This window comes from Sorex araneus, chromosome 1 (assembly GCF_027595985.1).
Source record: "Sorex araneus isolate mSorAra2 chromosome 1, mSorAra2.pri, whole genome shotgun sequence".
NCBI lineage: Eukaryota > Metazoa > Chordata > Mammalia > Eulipotyphla > Soricidae > Sorex > Sorex araneus.
Genome location: NC_073302.1, coordinates 170,406,410 through 170,419,907, shown reverse-complemented (window position 1 = coordinate 170,419,907; position 13,498 = coordinate 170,406,410). Strand labels below are relative to the sequence as shown.

Sequence of the window (13,498 nt, the reverse complement as noted above, 5' to 3'; positions counted from 1 at the left end):
TGAATAAAAACTTGAGGATATAGTTCTATCAAGAGCTAGACATTACGTTAGTGTGCTTTTCCAATGAATTATTGATATACTTATTAGGAGTACAATATTTTTTCTGATATGTTCATGACTATCTATGTACTTTTGTTTTTTCTTGTTTTTAAAAAGAAATAACGTGCTAAGGAACATCTCTGTTTATAAGTATAGTACCTTAGAGTTTAACTTTTTAAATGAAAAATTAAGGTAATGTTTACTTTCTTAACATGCTAACTACCAATATGAAGTAAGCTGATGACAAAAGGATCTGGAGTTCATAAATATATTACATCAGATAGGAATATGAGTGACTTTGATTTTATTGATTTGTACATGTAGAAAAGACTTTTCTAAGTTTTTCCTGATTATGATGGGAAAAAGCCCCAACACCCTACATCTTACTGAGTGTGGTCTCTGTTTCCTGGCATAGGTGTGTACACACGATGGATAGAGGTGTTTTACATCATTTTAACTTGAACCTATTAATCACATCTAGCATGGTTTGTTTTCTTAATTTGTTCATGTTTTCTTTTTCCTCTGCATAGGAATTTTGGGGACATTCAATAGGGAAGTTGTAACAGAGAAATTTAGAGAAAATAAAACCAGTATTTTTTCAGAGCAACTGCTACCCATAAAAGAGGTAAGTGAAGGAGAAAGGGTGGTTATTCATTTACTTAGTTGCATCAGCATATGTCTGTGAGCACATTATGAATTAAAATACTACCTTTTGCTGCTGAAGAATAATGCTTGAAAACTGACTTGTGTTTTTGACAGAAAACTCATTTAGTAGGGACACTGCTCTCCACACAACCTCTACTACAGGAAGGGGAGGGACCTGAGAGCCAAGAGTTGTTTGTTTTCTGACCGGAGCAATGCACAGTGAGTAGGGCACTTGCCTTGCAAGTGGCCCAGCTGGGATTGATCCCAGGCTCTCCAGATGGTTCCCTGAGCCCAGCAGAAGTGATTCCTGAAGCGAGAGCCATGAATAAGCCCTAAGTACTGCTGGATATGCCCCACCTCTCCCACCCCCCCGCCCCGCCCCAAGGAATAAAGAATTATTTGTTTTCATTCTAACTTAGAGTCTGTAATTTAAGAATATGGACCACACCCTGTGCTGTTTAGGGTCTACTGCTGCTCTGTGCTCAGGGGAACATATGTGGATCAAATCTGGGTGAGCCAGATATAATGCAAGTGCAGTACTTCCTATACTATCCAGCCACAGGAAACATTATGAACTGGCATCTTATTTTTTAGAGTGTGCATCATGCACGTGTTTTTGCTCAGGTACATTAGAATCCGTCCCCTATTCTGCACTATATTCTTTTTTTTTTTTTGAAGTAAACAGATTTTATTTAGAGTCTTTTGAGGATAGGAGGAAGGGATAAGAAAGGGAGAGATAGATAAGAGTAATGCGTTCAAGAGAGAATGCGGGCTTCTCCAAGGCTGGAGGAAGCCCCTACACATAACCGAGCTTTAGACACAAAAGTATGAAAGCATGAAAGTACACATCTCAAAAGGGGAGATGCGGGCGACACATGTGCTCGGCCACGTGGGCACAAGCAGCACATGGGCTCAGGCAGCATATGCGCCTATTCTGCACTATATTCTTGAGAGTTTTGTCTTCCGACTTCTCTGCTTTCTGAATTCTGGAGTGGTTTGGTCAGTGAAATGCACTGATGGAAGACTGGAGAGGAGATGTTGGACAGAAACTAAAGTATATCTAACCCTGCTGTTTTAGGGAACATATGTAGTGGTAGCTGTACCTCGCTGAGGCCTGGGCACTGCTCCCAGCACAGGTTCCTCCTCCCATGCTTCCATTTGACAGGTCTGCCTTGGTGGCCCCAAGAACTAAACTCTCATGCTCCCTTCCCTGCATTTCCCCAGCCTTGTGAGTGGAAACGGCTTCCCGCTAACTACTGTCTGTCCTGCTTTATAACCCATGTTGGCTCATCAGATCCCCATCACCTTTGTATCTAACAATCTACACTGAAATTTTTCCTTTGGAAATCTCTGGAGTGGTTTTTGTTTTTTTTTTTGTTTTTCAGTGAATCTTAACTGATGTAGTAGGTAAAAAAAAATTAAAGGCACACAACAGAATGCTTTGGGGTAAAGAATGTGTCTCATTGGTAAAGTGCATGTGTCATGTGTGAGGCCCTGGGCTGACTCCAGTGTCACACCGTACCAGGGTGTGATAACTAAGCTTTCACAGAGAAAGCCAGTAAAAAGAAAATGCCTACATTATACTTTGACCAAAAGATATCCCTGAGTGATCCCTGAGCACACAACCAGGAGTAAGACCTGAACACACCTGGCGTGTTCCTCTCACACAAAAAAAAAAAAAGAAAGAAAGAAAAGGAAAAAGAATGAATTGGTATGTACTTTGTGTTGCAGAGCAGAAAGCCACAGTGTTTCTTCTGTGGAGCTCGTAGGATCTTCTGAAGTTGGAGGGGGTGAATTATTATTGTAAACAAGATTACATTAAAACAGGAATTAATTCTAAGTATAGTTTTGGCCCGCAAACCATAATGTTTTAATGCTTTTGTAGAGGACTTGGGTGAATATATATTCATAAATAAATTGCTATATGAGATAAGAACCAAAAAGATAGTCTCTCCCTGAATCAGAGAGTAAGTATTCTCTGGTTTACCTAGACTATGTATAATGCCAAACATCAGAAAGGAGAGTAGAAATAAGCGAAAGGTTTTTCATGCGAACGAGTAGACTTTTGTTTTGTTTTGTGCTACATCTGGTGTTGCTCAGGGCTTTCTCCGGGCTCTCAGAGAAAGATGAGATGCAGTGCCAGGAATTGAATGAGGGTTGGCCGTGTGCAAGGCAATCAATGACCTTACCTCCTGTTCTTTTTCTCTGGTGATAGTAAAGATTACAGTTTTCTTTTTTTAGATGAGATACTAATGTGCTAGGCTTTCTGCATTTTTAAAAGAAATTTGATTAGATAACATACAATTATAACATAATTGTATAAGTTACCAAGCACAAAGATAATCATTATTGCACATAAACACACATGTTCTAATGGTCACTGTAGCAATGTCAATTAATGACAGTCTTCACAGAACATATTTCTGTGGTGAATGAATGAATGGTTTTAATTAATAAACATTCTCCTGATGGAAAGAACAAATAGTAGTAGTAGTAGTAATAGTTGTTGTTGTTGTTCTTTTTAATTTTCATGAAGCTAGTTTTGTCTTTATATTTCTATCCTAAGTATGCCCCAAGGAAATATTTCTGAAGTTTTACTTAAAAGAAAGAAGATTTTTAGATGAACTGAGTATATTCAGTTATTGATTACTTTCAAACTATGAGATGGGTATTGTATTTCTCAGCCCTTTGATACTAAAGGTTTAAGTAAATTTTAGAAAGGAAAGTTTAATTATAAGCTCAATGAAAATAGAAAATGAAAGCCACTTTTACTGATATGGGAGTCATAGAATCATAAAATATAATCATAATTTCAGATTTTAAATATTCTATATATTATATAATATGTAACTATAGTATCATAGAATATCGGCATTATAATCATAGAATATTAATCTTGGCAATACATAGAGTATACTCCTGGCTCTACACTCAGAAATCATTTCTGGAGGTGCTCAGGGATCAAACCCAGGTCTGCCACATGTAAGGCAAGATCCTTACCCACTGTATTATCTCTCCAGCCCCCAAGTTATTTTTTCTAACAAGAAAAACAGATGAGCCAGAAAAACAGTAGTTCAGGCAAAGATATTAGTTCAGGCAGAGATATTGAGCACGTAGGGTCTTCTGAAGTTGGAAAAGGTGAATTATTATTGTAAATAAGATTACATTAAAGCAGGAATTAATTATATGCATAATTTCAGTCTGCTTTAGAGAACATTAGAGAACTGGGGTAAGTTTACATTCATAAATAAATTGCTATATGAGCTACTGGCCAAAATGCTAGTTAAAAAAAATAAAGCTCCAACTTTATTTTATTTTATTTTGTCTTCATTCCAACTTTTCCTATGCGCTCACACAGAACAATGCAAACTATTTTGATTCCTCATTTTCTGCAACCAAAATAGTGTTGCTTACCACTTTGTGGTTGAAGAAATTAAATGAAACTCTAAGCAAGTAAAAATCTAGAAAGGTGTAGTGGTGTATTTTTCTCTGAGAAATTTACTTTTTATTGCTATTTTTTGGGGGCCTATCTTATTTCTGAGAATGAAAAAGAAATAAAAGATTGAATATTAAATGCTGTTTTGTGTTGCAGTACTTGTTAACAATAAACCATAAAAAAGACTATAAAAATCTAATTTAGACTTTATTAAATATATCGAATTCAAAGGTTGCTTTATGTGATAAATAGTAAGTGTAATGCTCAGCTCTCATAAAGATGGTTTTATTGAACTATATTTAAGAAATTACATTTTGAAAAAGTTTTTGATTAAATCTACTGATGAATTAAAATTAAATGTCAGTATTTACTGTGTGTAAAGAATGCACATGTTTTTTGTATATTGCTTTATTCACTAGGTAATATTTTTCAAGTTATAAGAACGGCTTTTACAGTTTATCAAAGAGTACCTATATTGAACCTCCTGAATGAAAGTAATAACTTTTTCTATAACAAAACAAGCACTTGTTGCTGAGCTAAGATTAATATCAGTTAATATAAATTTTTATTTTAGGCTATCTTGCCAGATTTTGGCTGGAGAAGTGCATTTAAAGAAGTGTCTCTTCCCATGGCACATTCCATAACAACAGCGATTGAAGACTTTTCCACAAAAATTCTTCAACAGGAACAGAATGAGAGATCGTTGCCTGTGAGCTATATTATGCATCTTGAAAACGTCCAGCAAGTTTGGCAAGACAGCCACTTGGATGAGCCAAAGAAAATTGCAAAGGCAAATACCAGTGAAATCCTTTCAGTTTGTGGATGGGCATAATTCATTTTGTTTTGGTTTTTAAATATAAGTCATTGCACAGGGAACCTATAAAAAAAGCAGTCAAATATGGCGGTCTCCTTGCAAACACTTGGGCCACTACTGGTGACGAGCACTTAAACCTGCTTCCAGCATTTAAGTGTTAGTGTTAGTCCACGAGCCCACGAGAAAGAGGGTGTCTGTGATTCCTGGGGAATTGGGAGAATTACTTGTTTGAATTATAGCTCTGACTGACTGCAAGAGAAACTGAGGAGACTGAAAGTGTTACAGTATTTCATCAGTTTGTGAAACTTTTTTTTGGTGGCATAGGGGATCAAACAACAGAAGTCCATTCTTGTAGTTCTGGAGTTGGATATTTGAGACAAGATGTTGGTTTGTTGGTTTCTTCTGCAGCCTTTCCTCCTGTGTATATGTCTGTGACCAAACTTCCTCTCCTTATCAGTTCTTACCAGTCCAGTCAGCCCACCCATAAGATCTCCTTTACACTAATATTTTTTATTAGCCATATACTTCAATAGTCGCATGAGAAAGTACTGACATTTAGAGTATGTTTTTTTAAAAAATTTTATTTTCATAAGGTTGTACACATTAATTGAATACATTCGATATTTCAACACCAATCCCACCACCATTACACCTTCCCATCCCCGTTATTTCAAAATTTCCCACCGCTATTCAAGCCTGCCTGCCAGGGTCAGATGCTAGATCATTTATTTATTTTCTATTCCTTACAAGTCTCACGATGGAGACGTTACTGGTGCCCAATCGAGCAAATCCGTGAACAACGGGAGGACAGTGCTACAGTGCTATTCCGAATATCATGAGAGGCCGCACGGCTTCTGGAATTCTAAAATTTTAAATGGTTGGGCTCCAGAGACATCTCTGTTGGAAGCTAATCCATTTTGAGATTAATTTGGGAGTCTCTGGATCAAGGCTGTTGATCTCAGCACCGGAGGAAGTTCGTGGGCCTGACGGCCAGGAGTGCACAGTGGGTGAGGAGACGGGAATGGCAGGCTTGTCTCCAGTGCCACCATGTGGCCTGGAGTCTTAGTCCTTGAGCCCGAATACCTGGGTTTTGCTTCCAGAAGCTGGTGGCCACCAGGGTTTCATCTGGGGTGGGTGGAGTGGGGCGCGCCCGCTCCATCTGAGGTGCCACTGTGGATTGGCTCCATACAGGGTCTGGCGTGATCTCCGGCGAGCTGCTGTCTTCCAGGATTCACTGCTGTGTCTCTAGGTTTAGGGTTTTAAACTTTGAAGTTTTGGAACATGCGGCTTAGCCCCCAACATAGTCTAAAACAATTATCCATTATTTATCTGAAACCCCAACTTTGCCGGATGGCTTCCGTTTTATCCAGCAACTCTCTTGGAATCCCTGAATTGTTCATCTAATTTTAAATCTTTATTCACACCTTAATGAGTGTTCTATTTCATTAGTGTCAGTCTTAAATTTTTATGTGTGTTTGCGAATACAAAACATACCGAGAAAATAGGAAGTAATTATGGAAATAGACAAATACAGTTGCTTAGTATTAAATCCGCAATATGTTCAGGAATCTATGATTGAAATGTTTTTAAAAGAAATTTCTTAAAGCTGTCCTTTTTTTTTTGGCGGGGGTGGGGGGTGGAGGGGTGGGGGATGCTGTCTATACACCACAGCTCCAGAATATTCCACAGAAACTCCTTGGGATGATTTGGAGTGAAGGCAAATTTTGTCTTCTCATTATAATATCTCCTTTGCCATTAAGGAGGAGAAGACTCATAACAAATAGTGAAAAACTATTTGAAAGACACACATTTTTGGATGCTACTTACTCCTTATCAGTAATATGTTACTTAAGATTTGTAATGTTCTGGACTATTTCAGTTAAAAAGATATTACTTTATTCTAATGAGGTGATTAAATAACCTTTTATGAAATTTTAGCAAATGAAAATTAAAGCAGGTTCTACAATGATAGTTATGTTCATATCAAGGCCATATTTTCTCAGTCCCATTAACCACACATAAAAATATTGTCAAAGTAAAGCTAGTATATACTTTTTTAATGTCTAACTGTTAAGCACAAAGTTTGAAGACTATATAGAGAGAAGCAACATTTTATTATTTCCTTATTTAAATAAAAAGCATTTCACTTTCCACATCTGATAAGTTGATTATTATAAAGTTAATGCCATTATAGAGCTCTCTAATGGCAGATTTATTATTTAGGAATTTGGCTCCTTTTTCATAAATTACATGGTGCTGTCAGAATACAAATAACTCGGTGCTACATTTATTTCTCCCTAGTTTTGCTCTGACATCATGGAAAAACTTGACACAATGCTTCCACTGGCTCTGGCATGCAGAGATGATTCTTTTCAGGAAATTAGAGCAAACTTTGTGGAGGCCTGTTGTAAAGTGGCAACAGCTGTCTTGGCGAGACTACAGGAGAGAGGCAAGGAGGTTCCTTCAAAAGCACCCCTGAAAAACTTGCATACTCTGCTCTCCACAGCGGTATATGTCTTCCAGCATTTTACAAAATATGATGATTTGATGAAAGAAACTACTAAGAAGTGAGTGTTGTTGAAATTAACAGTCATACTCAAAGTAACATGTAATCTTTCGATATCACAGGAGTGAAATTTTATGATGATACCTAAAAGAAAATGATAACAAATATGATAAATGCATTTTATTTGTCTTGACTGGGAAATATCAAGACACTGAGGCGTGGGGTAAAAAATCAGATACATAGATAGTAAGACAGCAATTCCCTTTGAGGTCTCACTCAAGAGTTTTCTCTTGAAATTCATTTTCTCTACTTTAATCTACAGCAACTCGTGGTTAGAGAGTGAGTACAAGGTAAAAGGTAAGGTGCGTGTCTTGCTGTGGCCAACCCCATTTCCATCCCTGGGAGCACATGAAGTGAAGGCCTGAGCACAGACCCTCCAAGCACTGCCAGATGTTTCCCTTAACAAATGAGGAAACACTTCAGAAAACTTAATGAACTGCATTTAGTTTAATAAATACCCCCTGTAAAAGAAATAAAATCTGCAGCAACTATTTTTTATGCCATTATAACAACACTGAACAAACTCATTTTATTTTATAAGGCACACTTTATTGTCATGTTGGGGACAAAAATGAGCTTCTTGTGTGTGTGGGGGGGAAGGGGTGTTTTGTTTTGAGGGGCACACCTGGCAGTCTCCAGGCTCTTCAGGCTTTGACTCTGCTCAGGGATCATTCCTTGTGGTGCTTAGGGGCTCCAGATACGGTCCCGGGAATTGAATCCAAGTCAGACATGTGAAAGTATCTCACCCCATCTCTAACCCCTGTAAGACTGTTTTTGTCCCCACATACACATAGTTGTGAGATATACAACTCTTTTGTTCTCAAGCTATATAGACTATTAAATACTGACATAGAGAATAAATGTTTCTTAGTCTAATAACCAATGTAAGCAAATTTTTTTTTGTTTTTTGTTTTGCTTTTTGGGTCACATCTGGCAATGCACAGGGGTTATTCCTGGCTCTGCACTCAGGAATCACCCCTGGCAATGCTCAGAGGACCATATGGGATGTTGGGAATCGAGCCCAGTTCGACCACGTGCAAGGCAAATGCCCTACCCACTGTACTATTGCTTTAGCCCCCAGTGTAAGCACATTTTGGAACAACCATTCTTCATCGATTTTGCTTGAGCAGGCACCAGTAACATCTCCATTGTGAGACTTGTTACTGTTTTGGGCATATCAAATACACCATGGGTAGCTTGCCAGGCTCTGCTGTGCGGGCGGGATACTCTTGGTAGCTTGCCGGGCTCTCCGAGAGGGTCAGAGGAATCAAATCCAGGTCAGCCACATGTAAGGCAAACACCCTACCCGTTGTGCTATCCATAATACTTGAAGAGTATGAAAGTCAGTTCTTATGAACTAGGAATATAATTGGCTATATATTATATTAGATAGAGAAGAAAATAATCATAGGTATCAGTGCATAGTATCTACATTCCAGAAGACAGTATGATTCCTTATAATCCAGTTTGAACCCGGGGATCTAGTCTATATTCCTCACTCGGCCTGTGCTCTCCCTCAGTTATGAGACAAAGCATCACATAAGGAGCTAAAAATAAAGGTATAAGAATATGGCTCGATATAGATATAACTATATTTCTTTAATTCTTAGTCAGATTTTGTGATTCATACTTGCATTTATAAACAAAATATGCCAGAAATCACTTCATCTCCATAGATTATTTTAAAAAGTTTATGAGATAATTGACATCTACAAAATTATAATTTTTAAGATAAAAATAATGTTCATGGGACATGTGATAGCTTCATAAAAGTTTGTTCTGACAAATTCATGTTGTTCTCAATAATAGCGGTAAACTAATGCCTAAATAAATGCCTAAGTAATGCACTGATCTCTAATAATAGGTTTACAAAGAGTATTTTTGAATGATGTATTGACAGTGCAGTTTGTCTCCACTTGAAGTGCATATTTGTAGAGCAGCAGATGTACGTTTTCAAAGGACTTGTAAAACAAAGACCAGCCCTTCTTTTTTTTTTTTTCATTTTGGAAAGTGAATGTGGATGCAGACTTCAGTATTAGGAGGAAATGAATGATTGATATCTAATAATCAAAACCATTTGTAGTACTGGAGATTGTTACCTCCTACTGCACAGGCTTTAAATCTGTTTCTTTGATCATTCCCTCTGAACAGACCCGTATTCCTGGTGCCTGTCCAACAATATCAGGAATTCATCAACACTCTCCAGTTTCAGGTTACGGACTACTGCGTCAGAGTTTGTGCTACAAGTATTTTACAGGATGCTGAGAGCCACCACTGGGATGACTACAAAGCTTTTTATGAGGTGTGAAGTTCAGTTTACTATCCCTCCTTTTTACACAAATATGTTTTACTGCCTACCTGCTTTCTGGCTAATTAGAAACATGAGCTTGGCGTTACTAACACACGAAGGCTGTTAGGATAATATTTTTTAAATATTGAATTTGTACTCAGGAAAAAACACTGTTTTTTAAAAAATGAAAATAATTAGACATCAGAATTCTCCTTCTGCTAAAAAGCAAAAAATAACAATTTGAGCTGCAGTGTTGTCGTACTTGTGCTATATAGTAATTGGAATATAGTGGGATACAATGAAAACCCAAGGAAATAACAATGAAATATGCTACTACTTCATATTCTTTCCAAAGGGACCCATTTTAGGTATCCTTGTATTTTGGGGGGTGATGTTTACATCTGTTTGATAACTTTTAAGTCTCTATTTTTATGCTTTTCCTTCTGATGGTGGTTTTCTTATGTATTCACTATAAAACCCAGGTGATCATTTATAGCGTACCTATTTTCATTTAGCCTATAATTTGAAACCCAAAATTTCTATTGAATTAAAGCCTAATAAATCCCAGTGTAACCAAATCCAGATCAATTAAAAATATTCATCATTGACCTATATAAATCTTTCTTATTCTAGATTGATCAGCATGAAACACAATATTTGAAATGTGTTCTGAAGTTGATTTCAAGGCAGAGTGAACCTTGAATTTATAAACAAAATGTGCCAGAAATCATTTCATCTCTCTAGATTATTTTAAAAGTTTATGATATAACTGACATCTACAAAGCTACAATTTTTAAGATAAAAAGAGGGTTTGTGGGACATGATAACTTTGTTAAAGGAAACATATTTGCTCATATATAATGTACATTATATATATAAATACATACACATATTCTTTGTTTTGTTTTGGGATTACCTGGTGGTGCTCAAGGACTAGTCCTGGCTTTGTGCTAAGGAATGACTGCAGGTGGTGTTGGGGAATGTAACCGAGGTTGATCATATGCAACGGAAGTGACTTACCCCTGCACTAGCTCTCTGGCACAACATTTGTAATATATTTACTAAAAATAACCAGGGGTTTAAAAAGCACATCAGGGGCTGGAGGGATAGTACAGTTGGTAGGGTGCTTGTCTTGCACGCTACTGACCCAAATTTGATCCTTCGCATATTATATGGCCCACCAAATTACAGGAGTAATTCCTGAGTGCATAGCCAGGCGTAACCCCAGAGCATCACAGGGTGTGGTTCAAAAACGAAACAAAACAAAAATTTAAAAATAAAAAGCTCATCAATCGTACCCGCCTAGTTTCACTAGTGGTTTCAATTTTCCCTTTCCTTCAGACTGATGTTTATCATTTCATTTTCCTTGTTTGTCTTAATGGAACTGTGACCAAAGGAACTGTGAGCGAAGCAGAATGGAGTTTTATTCAACTGGGTCACTCTTGTCACCTTCCTGCCACTGAGGCTGTGTTCCTGTAGCTCCATTTATACCTAAATTATTATCATTACAAATATAACCACATAGAAAGGATCCACGATTCTAAGGTCATTTCATCTTGCTTTTAGAGGCCCTTCCTCGTGAGTTTTTTCTTTCTTTTCTGCAAGCGCATTCAAGTAAGAGTTCCCAAACCTGACATACTTCAAGCTGCAAAGGGCAAAATGAGGAGAAGGTGGGATGTTGCAGCTGGTAGCATGAGATAAGCAGGGAAGTATTGGTCTTGCCTCTCTTGGCAGCCTCACAGCTTCCTTATTTGCCTTGAGGTAAACAGAGAGCTTGAAAATGAGTCCATCTCACATTTCAAACTATTTCAATATGTCAGTGTACTAATGAGCAATTTAAAATATATTTTCCTTGAAAAACAGGTATCATCTCACTGTATGATAACAAGGTATTTTAGTTCCTCATATGAAAACTGGGAACTAGAAAAATTGTACTGTATAAATAATAAGTGGATGCATTGAGACCCTGTTATTGAAGTTACTGGATATTTAAACACACGCAATCACACACATGCACATAAACACACACATACACACACAGACACAACAAATTACCATGTAACACACAGCTCTTAGATCTTATGACAAGGCTTTAGCTACAAAGACAGAAATAACGAGATAGTTACCCTGTGATTACACGGTACTGTAGCTTCCATATACTTACATGGTCAGTAGTTACAATTTAATTGCAGAGTTAGTGGTGGTTATTTATGCTCAGAAAAAATAAAGTGATACTGCTTTTCTAGTTACCCAAAATAAGATTCCTCTAAAAATAGCAAAAATTTTAAACTGTTTTGACAGCTGGGATACCTGACACGGTTTTCTCCCATTTACTGTGCCCCTTTCTCTTCCTCTCCCTCCCCATTGTCCTCACTGATTTGTGAAACAGGGCTAGCATGGAGTTAACCGGGCTGTTTGGAGAGAGAAAAGATGCAATCTGTCTGACTTTAGGCAACACCGAGGCTGGAGATCTCAGGGGAACCTATCTCCATGTGCGGAAAGAGGAAAAGAAACGGGGAAGGAGTTGCAGGATATGGGAGCTTTGCTCGAGTTGCATGATATCAGCCGAGCCCTAGACACATCATTTCCTTTTCCTTAAACTGTCAGCTTGCAAGACTCAAAGTTTGATATCTCTCCAGCGTGGTGCTGGTCAGATGGTACAATGGGTGTTCAGATTATATGTGTAGAATTAAGATTTTAGTGTAGTTGACATCTGCTCAATTTTTAGCAACTTATGTTTTCCAATAGTCAAAGAATAAAGAATTGTCTGTTCAAAGATAATATTGAGTGGCTCATATAATAAAGCCCAGCTGCTTGTTTCCTGATATATAATCTAAATAAAAGCTCACATCTGTTTACATTATAGTGGGCCTACAAAAATAACAGATGTTTACTAGCCGAATACTTTTGAAATGACAACAAATGGGGAAACAGGTCAGGGAAATAAATGAATCAGATTTAGTTTAATGAAAACCCTTGCATACAATGAGGTTATGCACATTTTGAAGAGAATTATGAGAATAATAACCAGTTTGAAATGTTTTAGAGCAAACATTCGTTTAACACACTAACGCTTAAGAAGTGTTTAACAATTTTATTTCCTCATTTATTGTCAAAAATTTAACCATAAAAGGATTTTTTTTAACATTTTTGAAGAATACAAGAAATCACATTGACCCTGTTATTGTAAGCATCTATCTGTTGCCATGGAGAAAGTTAGTGTGACCATTCAGTCAAGTCATTTAGTCAGCTGGGACAGTTTTGCTTTAATCCAGCACAGAAAGTAGGAGGAAAGCTTTAAAATTTCTTTTTTGACTATATGAAAGGTTTTGTTTTTAAACCACAGAATACACAACCAACAAATGTGGAGGAAGACAATTTTGCTGCTTCCACATTAAAACTTTGTAATTTTTTTCTTATGCAGTTTTGATGCACATTTGGTGTGCATCAGAAAACAGAAATCAGTGGTCAATCTCGGACCCCCCACTGTGAACTTTAACAACTTGGCACCTAAATTTCATCTACAAGTATAACAGTTCTACTCATTTGCAAACTCAATTCAAAAGTTACTAAATAATAATTACAATTTTATTATTACAGGCACTGGCAAGGAATTTAGTAATCAAAAAAATTTTTTTCATCTGGACTTTATTGATCTAATAAAATTACATTAAGAATTGAAATGAATTATACATTATTGTGCTCATG

General features: G+C 37.1%; 1 protein-coding gene across 2 annotated transcripts in view; it reads left to right on the top strand.

Moving 5' to 3' along the window:
- KIAA0825 (KIAA0825 ortholog) overlaps nt 1-13,498 on the top strand; it is a 425,985-nt gene that overhangs the window by 130,701 nt on the left and 281,786 nt on the right. For both annotated transcript variants that reach the window (XM_055133965.1, XM_055133956.1), the window contains 4 exons: nt 570-664; nt 4,695-4,910; nt 7,236-7,501; nt 9,652-9,802. In XM_055133965.1, the coding sequence (XP_054989940.1) occupies nt 570-664; nt 4,695-4,910; nt 7,236-7,501; nt 9,652-9,802 (728 nt within the window). The remainder of the gene's footprint in view (nt 1-569; nt 665-4,694; nt 4,911-7,235; nt 7,502-9,651; nt 9,803-13,498) is intronic.